The 21,960-nt window shown below is 41.8% G+C and overlaps 1 protein-coding gene across 1 annotated transcript in view; it reads left to right on the top strand.

Moving 5' to 3' along the window:
- Positions 1 to 21,960, top strand: part of UBR7 (ubiquitin protein ligase E3 component n-recognin 7) — a 28,324-nt gene that overhangs the window by 333 nt on the left and 6,031 nt on the right. The window contains exons 2-9 of the mRNA XM_036882088.2: positions 7,055 to 7,188; positions 7,645 to 7,705; positions 8,595 to 8,690; positions 10,721 to 10,774; positions 10,990 to 11,095; positions 20,238 to 20,434; positions 20,609 to 20,758; positions 21,290 to 21,452. Coding sequence (XP_036737983.1) covers positions 7,055 to 7,188; positions 7,645 to 7,705; positions 8,595 to 8,690; positions 10,721 to 10,774; positions 10,990 to 11,095; positions 20,238 to 20,434; positions 20,609 to 20,758; positions 21,290 to 21,452 — 961 coding nt within the window. The remainder of the gene's footprint in view (positions 1 to 7,054; positions 7,189 to 7,644; positions 7,706 to 8,594; positions 8,691 to 10,720; positions 10,775 to 10,989; positions 11,096 to 20,237; positions 20,435 to 20,608; positions 20,759 to 21,289; positions 21,453 to 21,960) is intronic.

Here is a 21,960-nt window from a genome sequence, read left to right as displayed (position 1 = left end):
CCCCATCCCAGGCCCAGCTGCCCTTTCACCCTCAGCCTGTGTCCAGCAGGGCCCCTCTTCCCTCCGTCTTCCCCGGCTCAGCCCCTCAGGATTCCCCGGGCTTGGGCAGCTGCTCGTTTCTTCTTTTTCCGTCTCTTCTCGGCGCCCCGGCTACTTTTCAGAAACCCCTCCCGTGACCTCTTAAATCCAGACGTCTTTGTCCCTACTTTTCCCATCCTAAGAGCATTTGTTAAGAACCGGATGGAAGAGTCAAAACAGAGTTAAAGAAGAGAACTCTGGATCTGAAATTCCCAACGCCGGACCAGGCCCCTTGACAGCTAACTTCTCTGCAATTTAGTTTGACAAGGTAGCTTTTTTTGGGGGAGACAAAGCAAGTACCGTTTCTGTCTGCAGTCCGCCCCCGTGGGAATAGACCGGAGCCAGAACAGCAGGTGGTACTGACCAAGAAGGGGGGGAGGCGGAGTTGAGAAGGGTCCGCTTGAACAGGAAATTTGGCCCTTGGAAGACGTTATGAACAAGGATTCGAGGGGGTGTGATTTGGTGTTTGGTGACTCATTTTCGAAGTACAAAAATGGAAAACGGTGGGTAGAAGAAAACCAAACGGGATGAGAATTGAGAGGAGGAAGGTTACCTCCATGGAACACGGAGGGATGAGGAGAGAGACTGGGTTGTGTGGTGTGGACTGAGATCATAATAGCAGTTTTCATCATTGGGCAGTTGAGTTTGCACTGCTAAGTGGTTGTGGTTAGATTGTTGAATAAACCTGGTATCTAGAGTTTGTCCCACATGTTGGCTGGTATTTTAAAACTTTTGGTCACCACTAAAACAACTTTTTCTCTGCTTTCCTTTAAAAAAAAAAAAAGGAAGCTATTTCTTGAAATGTAGTTAGGTTTTAAAACAGACTTCCTTAAAATTTTCATTTTATTCTATTAAATATATGGAAGATTGCACAAATCCTGTGTATGGCTTGGAATAAAAGTGAACATAAATATGTACCTACCACCCAGATCAAGAACTAGAACATTACAGGAATCTGAAAAGCCTGTCTGAGTCTCTCCCTCCTTCCAAGAGGAGTGTAGCCATTATCAAGGTTTCTAAAAATTTTGCCCATTTTGCCCCCGATTTTTAACTTGGAAACATTTTAAACCTACAGATAAATTGAAAGAATATTATAAATGTTTGTGTACCTCTTATATATATATATATATATATATTCACTTTTTGCCATGTTTTCTCTCTTCTTTATATAATACACTTTTTTTCTCTAGGTCCTTTGAAAATAAGTTGCAGACACTATGACACTCTACCTCTAAATATTTCATCATGTCTCTCCTAAAAAAACGTTGATATTTTTTCTTTGGTGGAATCACATTTTCCAAAACTATAAGTATTGAAAGGAAAGGAGCGACACACAGCAGCAATTCACCGGAGAATTCCACTTTATTAGGGAAAGGTGCTGGGTTATATAGGAAGGGGCATGGGGTGATTGTGGTGTCACTTCTACGGGGCTGGTGGCTATTGGCTAGGTGCTGGGATTAGGGGGGCGAGGGGTGATTGGGCTTCAGGTGGCGCCGGTGGGAACCGAGGACCTGGAAGAGAAGCAGGAAGTTCGCCATCTTATGAGTGGGGGCCCTTCATTCCCCCCTTTCTCCTCTATGGGGTTGTGGACGTTGCTTTCTCTCTGACTGCTTCCTGCTGAACGGGGGTGGAGAAGGGAGTGAGGGCTTGAGGACCAGGAGGAAAGGGTTGATAGGACTCCCCACAGTAAGGACGAGTAGATGTGGACTTCTTCAGGTTGGAAATCAATGAAGGTTCCCTGTAACCATAGGTCGAGGACTTGTTGATTCTAATGGTGCCAAGAGGATACGGGTGCCAGAAGCCAGGCATCTGCGGCCATTGTTTCCAGGAACAGTTTCCAGCGGAGAGAAGGGTCCATCTTAGCGTGTGGTGAGGAGGTTACGTGAGGGTGAGGGATCTTCTGTGGCTAAAAGCTGGTAGTTCCTGAGTAAAAGCTGGTTGAAAGTTTGATTAGAGATTTTACTAACTTGGGATTTGATAAACTTTACAAGGCAAGAAGAGACAGGCGAGGAGAATGATTATTATAGGGCCTGCAATGGGCCAAAGCCAGGTAAGGAAGGGGTTTGTTAGTATTGAAGAGAATGGGTTGGGGGAGTAATACTGTGGGTACCGGGAGTTACCCATGTAATGAATGGCGCAAGACCAGTAGGGACATCCCCGTAGGTGTCTGGCCATCGCCTGCAACAGGCTTGTCTTTGGTCATAGAGGAAGCAGAGGGAGGGAGAATAAAGGTAGCTGCTAGTGAACACTTGGGTGGAGGGAGGAAAGTGGAGGTATAAAGGCTCGGAGCAGCCTTTCAGAGGGCAGTCTGATGTGGCAATGAGGGCAGTAACTTTTGTTTGATGCTGTGTGTAAGTCTGTCTTTGAATCGCCATACAGAGGAGGCTGGGGTGGCGGGGAAGACAATAGGAATGAGGAGAAAAAGCAAGAGAGCGATAAAGGAGGAAAAAGTCATGATTCGGGTATGGATGGCAAAGGGGGTGAACGGGATTTTGGAGGAAAGAGGACAGTAAGGTCAGGAGTCTAGAGGGAGGGAGAGTCTGTAAACTTTTGTAGGTTAAGAGATCCTTTAGGTGATGTGGGGACAGAATGGTAAGGGGCGCCCCGAATGTCAGTTTATGAGCTTCCTTCTGCAAGAGCTGTCCAGCGGCTAATGCCCGTAGGCAGGGGGCCCATCCCCGAACTGTGGGGTCTAATTGCTTGGAAAGATAAGCTACTGGGGCAAAGGATGGGCCATAATGTTGGCCTAGGACTCCTAGATCTTGACTGGACCTCTCATGAATGTATAATGAGAAGGGCTTCGACAAATCAGGAAGACGGAGAGCTGGGGCTTCCACAAGGGCTCGACGGAGCTTAATGAAGGAGTGTCGGGGTGAGGAGGATAATGGTTCTTCAGGGGGGCCCTTGCTGAGGTCGTATAGGGGTCTTGCCAACAGGGAGAAGTTAGGGATCCACGCTCTAAAATACCCAGCCAGGCCTAGAAAGGAAAGGATTTCTGTTTTGGTTTTGGGAACGGGCAGGTCAGAGAGGAGCCGTTTTCTGTCTAAGGTAATGGACTTTCTTTGTTGAGATAGAAGGAATCCGAGGTAAGTGACAGAAGGGGAAGAGATTTGAGCTTTGACGAGGGATACCCGGTAACCTCTGGAAGCTAGAAGGTTAAGTAGGGAGGCAGTGTCAAGTTGAGACTGTTCCCACGAGGGACTGCTGAGTAGAAGATCGTCCACGTATTGTAATAAGGTGGACTCGGAGTGATCATGATGAAACTGTTTGAGGCCCTGAGCTAGGACCTGTCCAAAAATATGGGGACTATGTCAGAAGCCTTGTGGCAAAACTGTCCAAGTGAGTTGTTCAGAATGTCTTGTGTATGGGTCCGTCCAGGTGAAGGCGAAAAAATCTTGGGAGGAGGGGTCCAGAGGGATAGAAAAAAAATGCGTCCTTGAGATCTAGGACTGAGAAGTGGGAGGCCGAGGCAGGGATCTGCGATAAAAGGGTGTATGGATTTGGGACTAAGGGATGGATAGGGACGATTGCCATGTTGATGAGGCGAAGGTCTTGGACGAGGCGGAAAGATCCGTTGGTTTTTTAAACAGCTAATATGGGGGTATTAAACGGGGAGTGAGTGGGTCTGAGGTAATTTTTGTTTAAAAGATCTTGAATGATGGGTTGGAGGCCTATGAGGGCTGAAGTGGTTGGGGGTATTGGGCCTGACAGATATACTGAGAGGGGTCTCGTAATTTGATAGAGGCAGGAGGACATAGGGCCACGGAGGGGCTTGTAATGTCCCAAACTTTGGGATTTACAGGGTGTATGAGGGCGGAACTGGAGCTTTCATTGGGTAGAGGGGGGTCGTCGGCTATGAGGGCCATCAGAAAGGGAGTACTGGGGGCTGTGGGAGTGGATATAGTTATGGAAACATGGAGGAGAGAAAGGATGTCCCGTCCTAGTAAAGGGATGGGACACTGGAGCATAACCAGGAAGGAGTGGGAGAAAGGTATGGGACTGTCCTGGATCGTGCATAAAAGGGGGGGGTTTCAATGGGAAAATCTGTTTACCTCCTACCCCTACTAAAGGAGTAATGGCAGGCGTGGTAGGGCCCCGGTATTCTCGCAAGACTGAGAAGGTGGCTCCTGTATCTAGGAGGAAGGAGATGGGGCGACCGTCTACTATTAAAGTAATCCTGGGCTCCTGTTTGGTGATGGAGATGGTCGGGCGAGAAGCCCCCGGGCCCCGTCAATCATCTTCTGCCAGCCCCACTACGGCGGGCTTAGGATGGGGGTTGTTCATCCAGCCTCCCCTTCGGGTGGTTGGGCAATCAGACCCCCAGTGGCCCTTTTTGTGGCATCTGGGGCATGGGGTGGTAGGAGGTCTGGGGGAGGGGCATGCCCTTGACTAATGTCCTTCTTGTCCGCACTTGAAACAAACTCCTGGGGGGCCTTGTTTGTAGAAGAGTGCCCAGGTTGTGGTTTTATCAGCTGGGCCAACATTTGGAAATTGGCCTGATCAGCCTTTTGTTTACGGTGTTCTTTCTCCTCCTCCTGGTTATGGAAGACTTTAAAGGCCACTGTTAGGATCTCAGTCTGTGGGGTAGTGGGGCCCTGTTCTAACTTTTTGAGTTTAGCTGTAATGTCGGGGTAGCTTTGAGCTAGGAAGTATGTCATAAGGTCATGTCTCCCGTCAGGCGTTTCTGGGTCCAGGCTGGTAACTGTAATAGGGCTTGAGTGGGTCTGTCTAAGAACTCGGAGGGAGTCTCCTCCCTCCTTTGAATTATGTCTTGGAGCTTTTGAAAATTGACTACTTTACGAGCTGCCTTCTTCAGACCTGCTATTAAGCAGGAGGCGAAAATATCTCGAGAGTGGAGACCCACGGCGGTGTTATAATCCCAGTGTGGGTCTTGTTTGGGGACAGCGGTGGGGCCAGGGGGGTAGGTGGGGTCAGTCCTGTGGGTTTCGGTGGCGTGTGTTTGGGCGAAGTCCCAAACTCGTCTACACTCTTCAGGAAGGAGGGTATTGGCCAGGAGCATGAAAATGTCATGATGTGTGAGGCTGTATGACTGGAGGGTCCATTGAAACTCCCTGATATATGTCGTGGGATCAGTGGAAAAGGAACCTAGGCGTTTCTCACGTTGGGCTAAATCTCCTAAGGAGAAAGGGACGTGAACATGCACGATGTCTTTGGATCTTGCTACCTCCCGGAGGGGGGTGATAATTTTGGGAGGCCCTCGGGACCGAGTCTGAGGGGGACTGAAGGGTTCTGGCTCAGTCTGTGGGGGAGAAACAGGTGATGAGGGCAAAGACGGAGGAGGCCCCCGGGACCTAGTTAAAGGGGGGCTGAAAGGCTCAGGCTCAATCCGCAGGGGAGGGGCAGGTGAGGGGGATGAAGGCGGAGGAGGTGAGATGGGGGAGGAGATGGTGGGGGAGGAAGGGGGAGGCGCTGTTGTAGGAGAAGAGGCGGAGGGGAGTGGGCGGGAGGCTTCTGCGGGGGAGACGGCTTGCAGGCTGGGAGAACTTGGGGGGACGCAGGGGGAGGAGGCGGAAAGCCTCGGTATAGGGAATCTCCTTCCATTTTTTCAGGCGCTGGCAGTAGGTAAAGAGATCGCGAGTGATGTTAAGATAAGAGGTCCCCCTGCGGGCCGTTGGTTGTGATTGTCTAGGGGGCATGTCGGCCAATCTTGGGAGCAGTATTTGTGGAGAAGTTTTGGTTTTATGTCAGGCGTCAGGGAGAGGGTGGCTAGATGCTTGAGCAGGCGTTCAAGAGGTGAGCTTCCAGGGAGGGACGAGGAGGCTCCCATGGCTAAAGGACAGAGAAGGAGACACACAGGGGAAGACGAACGGAGACCCTCGGACTGGGAGCAGACGGCAAGGAGACAAAGGGCGTCCCCGGTGATCCTTGGGGGTCTGCGGAAACTCGTATACGAGTCGGTTTCTTAGGAAGTGTGGGTCGTCACCCAGGCTTCTCTAAGAAGGCAGAGTGCCGGAGTCCGAGGAACCTAGTACTAGGAATTTTCGGCGGAAGGAACGGAAGGGGGGTGGGGGGAAGGGAGCGTTCTCATCACCAAGGAGTCACCTCGTGTATGGCGGTTGAAGGGGGGCCTGAGGGTCCGCCGCAGCCGTGAAGGCCTGAGGCGGGGAGAGCTCCCTCCTCGTCCCCAAGCGTCAGGGCCTTGCCGGACGATCACGGTCAATGGCGCTGCGATAGCTCGGGGGAGAGCGGCCCGCTCTGGGGGGAAAACTTACCCAAAGGCCAGAGAGGAGTGGTGAGTGTGAGGAGCCAGCGCCGGAAAAAGAGGACGAGGGCAAGCTGCTGCTGGTGTTGGGGGAAGACGGGGCCCAGTTGGGGTGTCCTGTCTCCCGGGTTTCGGCACCAATGAAAGGAAAGGAGCGACACACAGCAGCAATTCACCGGAGAATTCCGCTTTATTAGGGAAAGGTGCTGGGTTATATAGGAAGGGGCATGGGGTGATTGTGGTGTCACTTCTACGGGGCTGGTGGCTATTGGCAAGGTGCTGGGATTAGGGGGGCGAGGGGTGATTGGGCTTCAGGTGGCGCCGGCGGGAACCAAGGACCTGGAAGAGAAGCAGGAAGTTCGCCATCTTATGGGTGGGGGCCCTTCAAGTATGATATTACTTACCTAAACCTACACACATTCACCTACATTTTCATTTCTTAAAAAATGATTGAGCAGATCAGTTTATTCACAACTGACTGAAAAATTTTAAACTATCACTTTAAGAAAAAATTGTCTGAAAACAAGCAGTAGCATAATACATAAATAGACCTATGAAAACTACAACAATGTTTTGGTAGTCTCTTGTGTAAGCTTTTTATTTTATTTAATCTTGATTTTTATAGGAACATCTTGGCTGTAGATGATCTGATTCATTTATTTCTTAGATGTTAGTATGGTATATTAGGTAACTACCATATTTCATTAATTTATTCTCTCTCTTTTTTTTTACATTTTGGGGGGCTGTCTTTAGGGCTCGGTAAAGAGACAGGCATTATATGCCTGTAGTACCTGCACCCCAGAGGGAGAAGAACCAGCAGGAATTTGCCTCGCTTGCAGCTACGACTGTCATGGAAGTCACAAACTATTTGAGTTATACACAAAAAGGTAAAGACGGATATTGGTGCTGAAAGCTTTTTAAATGTGTAGATTCTTTCCCACCTGTACATTTATCTCAAACTTGTTTTTCCATTCAAAGTAGTTGTGCACTGGTAAATTTAATACAGTTGTTTTATATAATTGGAGAGAATAGTTTTTCCAGATGGCTTTCTAAAATATAATTATGGCACAAACTCAAACTATTCATCATTCTCTGTTATTATTTTACTTGTGTGTCTCTGTGTGTAGACACAGATATTTATCTCTATGCATATTAATTTCTAGAATTGTTAATTCTTTTATTGTTACGCGCTGGGAGAAATTCAGAATTGGATGTATGAATAGCAACCAAGGCCACTTTTTAGATCCTAGAAACGAAAGGGAAGAGGCTATGTTATGAATTTAAAGAGTAAGTGATTAGAGTTAAAGGAGTATTTTAAATCGGCTCTTCCTCCTTTGTTTCAGAAACTTTTGTTGTGATTGTGGAAACAGCAAGTTTAAAAATTTGGAATGCAAATTATTTCCTGTAAGTAAGCACTGTAACTACAAATGCATTGAAAGTAGCTGACTGAGATTGATATTTGCCAGAGTGGATAAAAACCAAATTATTTTCCTAAAAGGAAGTTCATGCTTATTCTTTGAAAATAGGCAAATCAATATTAGACCGTATTCCATTTTTTACTTTGTTGGGAAACCAAGCAACCTGTTCAGAACCTACATTATAGATTGTAGTTAATGTGAAAGGTTTTTGGGGGAATGTTCTTTAAAGTTACTCAGGTTGAATTATGTTGATTATGCTCATCTTGCTCTAAGGCTTTTGAAGCAAAGGGCATGATTTTAAAAACTGGATAAACAAAACTTGGTAATAATAAATGTGAACTAGATGCACACACGTTTTTCATTGCCTTTTGGCTAATAAAAACTATACTTATACAATAATTTTTAGTGAAATAACAAAGTGGGAAATAAGGAATTTTACACTGTTAAATCATACTTGTTGAAACTGTCATGCTTTTTCCCTCCTTTGAATGTTATTTTTAGACAATTTCCTTGCCTGCTTTTTACCTCTTAGTAACCTGGGAGCTTTGGCTAAGAAGTATTTAGAAATTTCAGACCACTGTCAGTTTGCATAGGCTGATAATTAACACTTATCACCATTTTACTAAATGGGTGTATTTGGTTCCCCTAATTGCTACAAAAAAGGTACAGAAATACACTTAATTTTTTTCTGTATCCTGGAAAAAGTATCTCTTTAATAGGAGTGAATTCTTTTTCTTCCTTACTTTGACAGTTAAGAACCAGCTTCTGGGGGGAAGATATTTAATGCAGAAATCTATTGAATGCTTAAAATTCATGATGCATGAAATTATAGTTAAAATTAGACCATATTATATATTGAAATTAATATTTTTCAGGACAAAGCAAAGATAAATTCTACCAATAAATACAATGACAACTTTTTTGGATTGTACTGTATTTGCAAAAGACCTTATCCTGATCCTGAAGATGAGGTAAGAGAATTGAATTCCTCAGCCTGTTGTCACATCTTGCCTTTGTAGCTATTCAGGGAGGATTTGGGGATTGTGAAAGGGTTGTAGCTTATCCCTCCTTATGAGTCTGGGCTAGGCTGTTACTGGTACAGATCTCAACTGTTCTCACTCTTACATCACGAGAATGAAATATTGACAGCCCTATTTCCTTCCTTCTCTTTTTGCCTGCTTGCCTGTTCCAGGTCTCCCAAACACTTTCTAAAAAATGACCTTCAGTTTCTTGCCTCTCTGGAAGGAAAGAAATAGGGTGTACAGACTGGATCCTCTTAAAAGTTTCAGTTAGAAGTATACACAAAATTTAAGTTTTTCTTCTCACTCCACCTTGTTACCTCTCAGACATAACCACTGTTAGCACTCTTTGGTGTCTATATTTTTAGAGCTGTTTCTATGCACATGTTAAGTATTTGAGCGAATGTGTATTTCAATATGTAGTTTTCTTTCAACAAAAGTGAAAATTCTGTATGTTCACTTCCTACAACTTGCTTTTCTCACTTATCCGTATATCGTAGACCTCCTTCCATGTCAAACAATGCAAATCTACCTTGTTCTAATCACAGCAGAGTATTCCATGATTTAACATGACACAAGTTAGTTACCTGAATGTTCAATAGCAGAAAAACGTCTGATCTTTCAGTGTTATAAAGAAAGCTTCAGTGAATGTCCTTAAACAATAACGTAAGTATACTACTGCACTTATTTATGTAGAACAGATACCTAGAGGTTGAATTGAAGGGTCAAAGGATATTTTTGTTAAAAATTGTGGTCATTTCTGCCACCAACAGTATGTGATAGTGTTTTTTTCCCAACACTTTTGTGAAACCCTGCATATTACTAGTCTTTTAAAGTTTTGCCATTCTGATAGATGAAAAACAGTTTCTTATAAAAATTTTCCTTTCCCTCATCATGAGTGCAGTTCTGTATCTTGTTATGGGTTTATTGAATATTTGTAACAACCTTCTATCTGAATTGTCCTTTCATATTCTTGGCCCATATTTTGATTGGGTTAGGTTTTGTTTGTGTATTTATTGATATGAAGGGGTGCTTTTTGTATTTAGAGGAATTAGCCTTCTGCCCTCTTCTTTACTTTCTAGTTGTCTTGGAACTATAATTATTGAACCAAATTGTGTAGAGGAACAAATTTGAGTTAACAAAGGTAACACCTTAAGACTGGATATTTTAAGGTACAGGGTTAAGTGTTATAATATTGTTGGATCAAGAGAAGAAACTAAGATGAATAAATTGATCAAGGCAGAAGAAAGACAAAAACTGCTTTATATATATATACCCCCCCCCACACACATGTATATACATATATATACACACACATATATGTTTGCACAAACATATATATTTTTTTAATTTTAATTTTTTTCCTTTAAGGAACCATAATAGGGAAAGGACAGTACAACATTGGGATGTTAATCAGTAGTTATGAAAGCCTGGGAATAAAAGAAAAATCATTCCGAATATAGTTCATACCTTTGGTATATAATTTCCCAAGGCCAGAATTGAATTAATTATTTATTCAAATGAGCTAGGCTGTTCTTGTCCATATTAGCAAGAGATTGTTCGTAACATTAGCTTTTCAGTTATTTGGCCACATGGGGTGGTAAAGTCCCAGTTGTCACATTCTACATTGGTTAATTCACATTACCACCCAGGGCCTGGGTTTATACATAAAATGAAAATACATTGCTTGTTTGTAAGTATAAAGTTCTGAGAGAATCAGATATTGAGTAACTGCTGTGAAAGAGCCTTGATAGTTGTTTGCAAAATGCTTATCTCAGTGTAACCCTTTTGTAACAGCAGTTCACAAAGTAGAGTGAACTCCTCTGGCCCTTTGTTTCTCCCTGTCCCCTTGGCAAATAGATAGAGGTCTCACAGAATTGGTAGAGAATTATTTCATAGCTAATTCTACCGTGTGCCAGATTTACTTCTGTGTCCCAGAATTCACTGTAACCATTAACATACAAACTGCTTTTACATGTCAGGTTCCGGATGTGATGATCCAATGTGTAGTCTGTGAAGACTGGTTCCATGGAAGGGTAAGGAAAGCATTCACCCTTTAAAGCCATGTCTTCACAAAAAGAGAAAAGATCTTTCTTTTTGAGTTGTGTTATATTTTACATTATAATTACTCTTCTAAAAATAAACTTAAAAATATGATCAGTGTACTATTGCAGTATTTGTTTCTTAAATAATGAGCATTTTGGATAACTTGGAGATCACAGGAGAAATACTCGGTTTTTTATGTTCACAGCATCTTGGTGCCACTCCCCCCGAGAGTGGGGATTTCCAAGAGATGGTATGCCAGGCTTGTATGAAACACTGCTCTTTCCTGTGGGCTTACGCCGCACAATTGGCAGGTAGGTGAGTCCAGGGAGCGGGTGTGCCACAAACTTGTGCTTGTGAAGTTTGTATGTTCAGCTTGGAATTTTTACCAACTGTTTTTAACTGGACTCTGAGATATGGAAGAAGTGTACGCTATGTTACTTCTCCACAAGGTTCTTTTTTTTTTTTTTTTAGATAATTATTTTTTATTGAAGGGTAGTTGACACACAGTATTACATTACATTAGTTTCAGGTGTACAACACAGTGATTCAACATTTATATACATGATAATTCTAGGTACCAGCTATCACCATACCAAGTTGTTACAATATTTTGACTATATTCCTTATGCTATACATTACATCCCGGTTACTTATTTATTTTACAATTGGAAGTGTGTACTTTTTTTTGGTTGTTGTTGTTAGGGCATCTCTCATATTTATTGATCAAATGGTTGTTAACAACAATAAAATTCTGTATAGGGGAGTCAATGCTCAATGCACAATCATTAATCCACCCCAAGCCTAATTTTCGTCAGTCTCCAATCTTCTGAAGCATAACGAACAAGTTCTTACATGGAGAACAAATTCTTACATAGTGACTAAGTTACATGGTGAACAGTACAAGGGCAGTCATCACAGAAACTTTTGGTTTTGCTCATGCATTATGAACTATAAACAGTCAGTTCAAATATGAATACACATTTGATTTTTATACTTGATTTATATGTGGATACCACATTTCTCTCTTTATTATTTTTAATAAAATGCTGAAGTGGTAGGTAGATACAACATAAAGGTAGAAAACAGAGTTTAGTGTTGTAAGAGAGCAAATGTAGATGATCAGGTGTGTGCCTGTAGACTATGTGTTAATCCAAGCTAGACAAGGGCAATAAAACATCCACATATGCAGAAGATTTCTCTCAGAACGGGGGGGTGAGGTTCTAAGCCTCACCTCTGTTGATCCCCAATTTCTCACCTGATGACCCCCCTGCGACTGTGCCTGTCTTAGGTTGTTCCTCTCTTGAGGAATCTTACCCGTCTCTGGCTAACCAGTCATCTTCCGGGGCCATACAGGGAAATGTTAAGTTGGTAAGTGAGAGAGAAGCCTTATTGTTTGAAATGGTTAGCTTTTTATTTCTTTGCATATTTATGCCCTGTGGCTTCTATGCCCAGCATTTGTCTTGAGGTATCTTTACCACTTGGAGGAGTTATGATACTCGGTAAATTTGATATGAGGCACGAATTCTATTTAAGAATTCGTTGTAATTAGGAAGGAAGAAGAAAAGCTATAGAAGTAGCAGGCGGGAGAAAACATGGGAAGATTGATTATTTCTTTGACATATCTTCTTGTAGAGTAACTTCAGCATGTATAGATTTTAAGCTACTACTTAAATTGCGCACATACATTAACATAATAGGAGTATAGTTACATAACCAAAGCATACCTGTAATTACCAGCCATCTCCAGTGAAACCAAGAAAACCAGTTAGGCACCCTAGGCATTTGTGAAAACTTATCAATGATATGATGGTTATTATCTAACTGAATTTGAATAGTTTGAGAAAAATCAGACAAATTAAAACAACCCATTCCTGAGCACTGTTCACATCCCATATGTTCTTTTAACAGTAAATAGTCTGTAGTTGTAAGATTTTGGAGCGCTACAATTTGCACTTCTTCTAATTCTTGGTTGAGTTCCAACAGTATAGATCCAGTCAAATTTGTTGTTTTACTGTATGCACAGGCCAGCTTAGATATCTCCTTCATTCCCATGGCAAGTCCAGGAGCTGGTGGGATGAGTGCATCTACAGCTGTAGCAGTGCGTGGATCTTTGTTGGGATTTTTTGATGATCATCTTCTGGCATGAGTCTTCCCGAGAGTGCTGATGTTGGAAGTTCTCTTTCATATCATATCTTAGTTCATTTTCGGGGTAGCCAAATTAGGCTTTGATCCTCTGTATAAACACAAACAGACCCTTTGCCTACACTTTTATATGTCCTTTATATCATTGTGTAGAACTCATTAGAGGTCACCACATAGGAACTGCATTTTTTTTTTTTTTAATCATCAATCTACACTTACATGACGAATACTTTGTTTACTAGGCTCTCCCCTATACCAGGTCCCCCCTATATACTCCTTTACAGTCACTGTCCATCAGCGTAGCAACCTGTTGTAGAATCACTACTTGTCTTCTCTGTGTTGTACAGCCCTCCCCTTTCTCCCACCCCGCTATGGATGCTAATCTTAATACCCCCCTACTTCTCCCCCCCTTATCCCTCCCTACCCACCCATCCTCCCCAGTCCCTTTCCCTTTGGTACCTGTTAGTCCATTCTTGAGTTCTGTGATTCTGCTGCTGTTTTGTTCCTTCAGTTTTTCCTTTGTTCTTATATTCCACAGATGAGTGAAATCATTTGGTATTTCTCTTTCTCTGCTTGGCTTGTTTCACTGAGCAAAATACCCTCCAGCTCCATCCATGTTGCTGCAAATGGTTGGATTTGCCCTTTTCTTATGGCTGAGTAGTATTCCATTGTGTATATGTACCACATCTTCTTTATCCATTCATCTATCGATGGACATTTAGGTTGCTTCCAATTCTTGGCTATTGTAAATAGTGCTGCGATAAACATAGGGGTGCACTGATCTTTCTCATACTTGATTGCTGCATTCTTAGGGTAAATTCCTAGGAGTGCAATTCCTGGGTCAAATGGTAAGTCTGTTTTGAGCATTTTGATGTACCTCCATACTGCTTTCCACAATGGTTGAACAAGTTTACATTCCCACCAGCAGTGTAGGAGGGTTCCCCTTTCTCCACAGCCTCGCCAACATTTGTTGTTGTTTGTCTTTTGGATGGCAGCCATCCTTACTGGTGTGAGGTGATACCTCATTGTAGTTTTAATTTGCATTTCTCTGATAATTAGCGATGTGGAGCATCTTTTCATGTGTCTGTTGGCCATCTGTATTTCTTTTTTGGAGAACCGTCTGTTCAGTTCCTTTGCCCATTTTTTAATTGGGTTATTTGTTTTTTGTTTGTTGAGGCGTGTGAGCTCTTTATATATTCTGGACGTCAAGCCTTTATCGGATGTGTCATTTTCAAAGATATTCTCCCATACTGTAGGGTTCCTTTTTGTTCTATTGATGGTGTCTTTTGCTGTACAGAAGCTTTTCAGCTTAATATAGTCCCACTTGTTCATTTTTGCTGTTGTTTTCCTTGCCCGGGGAGATATGTTCAAGAAGAGGTCACTCATGTTTATGTCTAAGAGGTTTGTGCCTATGTTTTCTTCCAAGAGTTTAATGGTTTCATGACTTACATTCAGGTCTTTGATCCATTTTGAGTTTACTTTTGTATATGGGGTTAGACGATGGTCCAGTTTCATTCTCCTACATGTAGCTGTCCAGTTTTGCCAGCACCATCTGTTGAAGAGACTGTCATTTCGCCATTGTATGTCCATGGCTCCTTTATCAAATATTAATTGACCATATATGTCTGAGTTAATGTCTGGATTGTCTAGTCTGTTCCATTGGTCTGTGGCTCTGTTCTTGTGCCAGTACCAAATTGTCTTGATTACTATGGCTTTATAATAGAGCTTGAAGTTGGGGAGTGAGATCCCCCCTACTTTATTCTTCTTTCTCAGGATTGCTTTGGCTATTCGGGGTCTTTGGTGGTTCCATATGAATTTTTGAATTATTTGTTCCAGTTCATTGAAGAATGTTGCTGGTATTTTCATAGGGATTGCATCAAATCTGTATATTGCTTTGGGCAGGATGGCCATTTTGATGATATTAATTCTTCCTAGCCATGAGCATGGGATGCGTTTCCATCTGTTAGTGTCCCCTTTAATTTCTTTTAAGAGTGACTTGTAGTTTTCAGAATATAAGTCTTTCACTTCTTTGGTTAGGTTTATTCCTAGGTATTTTATTTTTTTTGATGCAATTGTGAATGGAGTTGTTTTCCTGATTTCTCTTTCTGTTGGTTCATTGTTGGTATATAGGAAAGCCACAGATTTCTGTGTGTTGATTTTGTATCCTGCAACTTTGCTGTATTCCGATATCAGTTCTAGTAGTTCTGGGGTGGAGTCTTTAGGGTTTTTTATGTACAGTATCATGTCATCTGCAAATAGTGACAGTTTGACTTCTTTGCCAATCTGGATTCCTTGTATTTTTTTGTTTTGTCTGATTGCCGTGGCTAGGACCTCTAGTACAATGTTAAATAGCAGTGGGGAGAGTGGGCATCCCTGTCTAGTTCCCGATCTCAGCGGAAATGCTTTCAGCTTCTCGCTATTCAATATAATGTTGGCTGTGGGTTTTTCATAGATGGCCTTTATTATGTTGAGGTACTTGCCCTCTATTCCCATTTTGCTGAGAGTTTTTATCATGAATGGATGTTGAACTTTGTCAAATGCTTTTTCAGCATCTATGGAGATGATCATGTGGTATTTGTCTTTCTTTTTGTTGATGTGGTGGATGATATTGATGGACTTTCGAATGTTGTGCCATCCTTGCATCCCTGGGATGAATCCCACTTGGTCATGCTGTACGATGGTTTTGATGTATTTTTGAATTCGGTTTGCTAAAATTTTGTTGAGTATTTTTGCATCTACGTTCATCAGGGATATTGGTCTGTAGTTTTCTTTTTTGGTGGTGTCTTTGCCTGGTTTTGGTATTAGGGTGATGTTAGCTTCATAGAATGAGTTTGGGAGTATCCCCTCCTCTTCTATTTCTTGGAAAACTTTAAGGAGAATGGGTATTATGTCTTCCCTGTATCTCTGATAAAATTCCGAGGTAAATCCATCTGGCCCTGGGGTTTTGTTCTTTGGTAGTTTTTTGATTACCACTTCAATTTCGTTGCTGGTGATTGGTCTGTTTAGATTTTCTGTTTCTTTTTGGGTCAGTCTTGGAAGGTTGTATTTTTCTAGGAAGTTGTCCATTTCTCCTAGGTTTCCCAGCTTGTTAGCATATAGGTTTTCATAGTAGTCTCTAATAATTCTTTGTATTTCTGCGGGATCTGTTGTGATTTTTCCTTTCTCATTTCTGATACTGTTGATTTGTGTTGACTCTCTTTTCCTCTTAATAAGTCTGGCTAGAGGCTTATCTATTTTGTTTATTTTCTCGAAGAACCAGCTCTTGGTTTCATTGATTTTTGCTATTGTTTTATTCTTCTCAATTTTATTTATTTCTTCTCTGATCTTTATTATGTCCCTCCTTCTGCTGACCTTAGGCCTCATTTGTTCTTCTTTTTCCAATTTTGATAGTTGTGACATTAGACCGTTCATTTGGGATTGCTCTTCCTTTTTTAAATATGCTTGGATTGCTATATACTTTCCTCTTAAGACTGCTTTTGCTGCGTCCCACAGAAGTTGGGGCTTAGTGTTGTTGTTGTCATTTGTTTCCATATATTGCTGGATCTCCATTTTGATTTGGTCATTGATCCATTGATTATTTAGGAGCGTGTTGTTTAGCCTCCATGTGTTTGTGAGCCTTTTTGCTTTCTTTGAACAGTTTATTTCTAGTTTAATGCCTTTGTGGTCTGAAAAGTTGGTTGGTAGGATTTCAATCTTTTGGAATTTACTGAGGCTCTTTTTGTGTCCTAGTATGTGGTCTATTCTGGAGAATGTTCCATGTGCACTTGAGAAGAACGTGTATCCTGTTGCTTTTGGATGTAGAGTTCTGTAGATGTCTATTAGGTCCATCTGTTCTAGTGTGTTGTTCAGTGCCTCTGTGTCCTTACTTATTTTCTGTCTGGTGGATCTGTCCTTTGGAGTGAGTGGTGTGTTGAAGTCTCCTAGAATGAATGCATTGCATTCTATTTCCTCCTTTAGTTCTGTTAATATTTGTTTCAGGTATGTTGGTGCTCCTGTATTGGGTGCATATATATTTATAATGGTTATATCCTCTTGATGGACTGAGCCCTTTATCATTATGTAATGTCCTTCTTTGTCTTTTGTTACTTTCTTTATTTTGAAGTCTGTTTTGTCTGATACCAGAATTGCAACACCTGCTTTCTTCTCTCTGTTGTTTGCTTGAAATATCTTTTTCCATCCCTTGACTTTAAGTCTGTGCGCGTCTTTGGGTTTGAGGTGAGTCTCTTGTAAGCAGCATATGGATGGATCTTGCTTTTTTATCCATTCTATTACTCTGTGTCTTTTGATTGGTGCATTCAGTCCATTTACATTTAGGGTGATTATTGAAAGGTATGAATTTATTGCCATTGCAGGCTTTAAGTTTGTGGTTACCAAAGGTTTAGGGTTAGCTTCTTTACTGTCTTACTGTCTAACTTAACTCGCTTGTTGAGCTATTATAAACACAATCTGATGATTCTTTATTTCTCTCCCTTCTTATTCCTCCTCCTCCCTTCTTCATATGTTGGGTGTTTTGTTGTGTGCTCTTTTTAGGAGTGCTCCCATCTAGAGCAGTCCCTGTAGGATGCCCTGTAGAGGTGGTTTGTGGGAGGCAAATTCCCTCAACTTTTGCTTGTCTGGGAATTGTTTAATCCCTCCTTCATATTTAAATGATATTCGTGCTGGATACAGTAGTCTTGGTTCGAGGCCCTTCTGTTTCATTGCATTAAGTATATCATGCCATTCTCTTCTGGCCTGTAGGGTTTCTGTTGAGAAGTCTGATGATAGCCTGATGGGTTTTCCTTTGTAGGTAACCTTTTTTTTCTCTCTGGCTGCTTGTAATACTTTGTCCTTGTCTTTGATCTTTGCCATTTTAATTATTATGTGTCTTGGTGTTGCCCTCCTTGGATCTCTTGTCATGGGAGTTCTGTGTACCTCTGTGGTCTGAGAGGCCATTTCTTCCCCTAGTTTGGGGAAATTTTCAGCAATTATTTCTTCAAAGACATTTTCTATCCCCTTTTCTCTCTCTACTTCTTCTGGAATGCCTATGATTCTTATATTTTTCCTTTTATATTGATCACTCAGCTCTCTTAAAATTCTTTCATTCCTGGAGATCCTTTTATCTCTCTCTGCATCAGCTTCTCTGCATTCCTGTTCTCTGTTTTCTAGTCCATTAATGGTCTCTTGCATCTCGTCCATTCTGTTTTGAAGTCCTTCCAGAGCTTGTTTTATTTCTGAATTCTCCTTCCTTAGTTCTTGCATATTTCTCTGCAAGTCCATCAGCATGGTTATGACTTTTGTTTTGAATTCTTTTTCAGGTAGACTGGCTAAATCTATCTCCCCAGATTCCTTCTCAGGGGAAGATGTAGCAGATGCTGAAGCTGTCTGGGTTAGTCTTGTCTGGATCATATTTTTTTGCCTTTTCATGTTGACAGGTGCTATTGACTGTCAGCTGGGAGGGCCAAAATTTTCACTTGCTACTGGCCTTTCTTTACTGGGGCAACTGCGACCCCTAGTGGCGTGTGTTGGGTAATTGCGTGTAGATTGGGTCTTTGTGTCTTGCCCGGCCGGGAGGGAGAAATTTCCCTTTCTGTGGGCGGAATTTGTCTCAGGCTGCTTCTCTGCTTTCGCAGCGCCCGGTGGGGTGATGGATGGGGGTGCTGCTTGACTGTTTGCCTCCGTGAGGGGTCTCAGAGCTGTTGCCCAGGGGGTTAGTGCACCCGGTTTTCCCTGTAATTTCCAGCTGCTGTACTGTGACCTGGGTTGTTTCCGTCAAGCTGTTAAGTCCCTGTCCCTTTAAGACTTTCAAAAAGCCCCCGCTTTTCTTTGTCACAGGGGCATCAGCTTCAGCACCCGCTCAGAGGTCTTACTCCCTGTTCCCCCAGTATCTAGGGTCCCCTGGGCATGTACTGTGTCTGCGCTCTGGCCCGGATGGCTGGGGCTGGGTGTTCAGCAGTCCTGGGCTCCGTCTCCCTCCCGCTCTGCCTGCTCTTCTCCCGCCGGGAGCTGGGGGGAGGGGCGCTCGGGTCCCGCCGGGCCGGGGCTTGTATCTCACCCCTTTCACCAGGCGCTGGGTTCTCGCTGGTGTAGCTGCAGTCTGGCCACTGTCCTGCGTCTTCTGGTCTCTCTTTTAGGGCTAGTTGTGTTTGTTGTATTTTCAAAAGTATATATGTTTTTGGGAGGAGATTCCCACTGTCCTACTCACGCCGCCATGTTGGCTCCGCCCCTCCACAAGGTTCTTATAGATTGGTTGGGAGACTACAAAGAACAGTGTTGTAATTTAAATGGCATGATGCAGAGTATGGGTAAGACCAGAATTAGAGAAAATGGAGATGGCAGCTTTTGAATGAGACTTTGAAATATAAATTAAGGCAAAGTAAGTTGTTCTTCAATGTAAGACATTCCATTGGTTGGGGAGCGGATGGTGTTCCAGTGCTTTTTTTATACATGAAGAAATTGACTCAAAACAACTAATCAATGAATGGTTTTGAGGCATTAAATATTTTATTTTATTGGTAATGATATATTTATTTTTAGAGTAGCAGTTACTCATAGAATCTGCTGCTCTGGCCTCATACTTTCTTGCCTTTCTCACTTTTAGGGACTACTTCATACAAACCACAGCAGCATAGCCATGCCTAAGATCTCATCCTACACTTTTTTGATTTGTCTCAAAGGCCTTAAACTTGGTGTGCTCTTTCTGTGTATATCCCTCCCAGTTCTCTCTCTCACTTTCATGGACCTGTATTCAGTTCTCATTCACTGGAGTTTCTTTGTCCATCTTCCCAGCTCCTTTCACTTCCTTCCCTGTCAGCAGATGGCCTCATCTCCCATTAAATTGAAGTGCCATCATCCAACATGAGCTCGCTTGTCATTTCTCTCCTTGACAGTAGTTCCACCTCTATACCATCCTATTTGATCTCTTCTTCTCATAAAGAAAAACTGGTTTTTTCAAAACTACCCTGCCAGTTGTGTTTGCTTAAATCTCTTAAGCAAGTCAAGTTTAAGATGTAAGCAAGTTAAATCTCTTCTTACTGCCTCTGGCTTCTTGAGGTATCTCATCTCACATTAACATCTGCAGTATTTTTCTTTCTTCTTTACATATAAAGCACTTTAGTAGAAATTGACATTTTAAGATGAACTGTTCCATTTTTTACCTCTTTGGATCAGGCAGGCATAACCTAAAAAATATTATTTCTTTTATCATTGTTTCAGAGATTAAGATTGACTTTCTCATGTTCCAAATTCTAAAGTATTTTTTAATCAGACTAAGTGATTTCATTGTTTGATAGGTCTGTGGATATGTCTGTGTCTTTTATCTCACTGAACCCACAGTAACCAAAGTACCTGCTGAGGATGATGGGTTGGTACTGAATGTCGGTGGAATACGTGATCAGGAAGTTATCAAACCTGAAAATGGAGATCATCAAGATAGTACCCTCAAAGAGGATGTTCCAGAACATGGAAAGGAAGTTAAAGCAGAGCAGACTAATGAACCGTGTACCAGCTCTAGTTCTGAATCTGATCTCCAGGTAACATGAAGTATGAGCTGTAAAAGAAATTAAACTTAAGCAACATTAATTCTGCGAGCTCTATAGCTTTGGACTTTAGCTGTACCCTTTGCCTAAAGAAATCCTTTTATAAAATGTAAACTGAAAACTATGGTAGTTTAAAAAAGCACACTTCAGAACTTAATTTTATTTCAGACAGCACTTAAGAATCAACATATCAACACAGAATCACAGTCTGGCTGCAAACTTCAGGAGCTTAAAACTAAGCAGTTTATCAAGAAAGACACTGCCACCTACTGGCCCCTGAACTGGCGCAGCAAGTTATGTACCTGCAAAGACTGTATGGTGAGCACTACCTCATCAAGTTCAATGCTAGTCTGTTTTGTGGACTGATGCCTAAAATAGAAAATCTGAAAAGTGTATTTATGAAATTGATGTCTTGGGTGTAGAGGTCTTTAAAAAGCTCTATATTAAGCAAATATATGAAATACTACTTGCAGTCTGAATACTTGTTGAAGAATTTAAGAATTATGCAATACTTTTTATTTACTTATGATCACTTTAGTGGAACATAGAAATTACTATCTTTTTTGTATCCTAGAATTGCTTGGAAATACAAATTGCCTGAAAGTTGTAGTAAGTCAATGGTTTTTAAATAAAGATTTCTTAGACCATACAACATCTGCTGGGAAGTTGAGAGATTTCTGAAAGAGATTTGGACAAAAAAAATTAAATAATTCGAGCAACTCTGTACTGACAGGCTCAGGTTTTCCTGGCAGTTAATCTAAAAAAATTAATTTTTAATGATTCTCATGAGGTTGACTTTCTGAGAATGACATACAGTTCTAATAGGGTATCTGGTTTTATGTTTTAAAGAAAATGTATGGCGATCTAGATGTCCTGTTCCTGACAGATGAATGTGACACAGTTCTGGCTTATGAAAACAAGGGCAAAGTTGACCAGGCAGCAGACAGGAGAGACCCTCTAATGGACACCCTTAGCAGCATGAACAGAGTCCAGCAAGTGGAACTTATTTGTGGTAGGTACTGCTTGAGTATGAAAATAAAGTTCATAAAGTTTCCTTCACTACTAAAAAAAAGTGTGTATAAGGAGGTGAACTCATATCCATTATTTTAATCTAATACAAAGAAAGTTTAAATTTGGAATTGAGTAGTAGGTCTCAGCTATGCTTGCTTACTTGTTACATTGCTGGGTATTTAGCTGTTATTATCATCAAATCCGCTTACATGCTAGAATCCTTTCATGCTTGAAAAACCATAACATGCTGTTTTAATAAAGGGTAGATGAAGAATAAAGAATAATAAAAAATCTATTTCTTTTCCCATCTATTAAAATAATTTTCATTATTATTGTCATCTCTTTGACAGGTTCTTGAGGTAACTTCCATGGTTAATGGAAACCACTAGAGGGGGAAATATCCCCAAACCCTTAATTGTAGACGTTTATGTTTTTTACCCCAGCATGCCAGTTTATTTTAGTGGTTTCCATCCCAGCTAGTTTTCATTCAGATGCCACCATGCTCTGTG

The sequence above is a fragment of the Manis pentadactyla genome, chromosome 11 (assembly GCF_030020395.1).
Source record: "Manis pentadactyla isolate mManPen7 chromosome 11, mManPen7.hap1, whole genome shotgun sequence".
NCBI classification, from domain to species: Eukaryota; Metazoa; Chordata; class Mammalia; order Pholidota; family Manidae; genus Manis; species Manis pentadactyla.
Note: the sequence above shows the minus strand (reverse complement) of the source record. Positions and strands in the feature narration are given on the sequence as shown.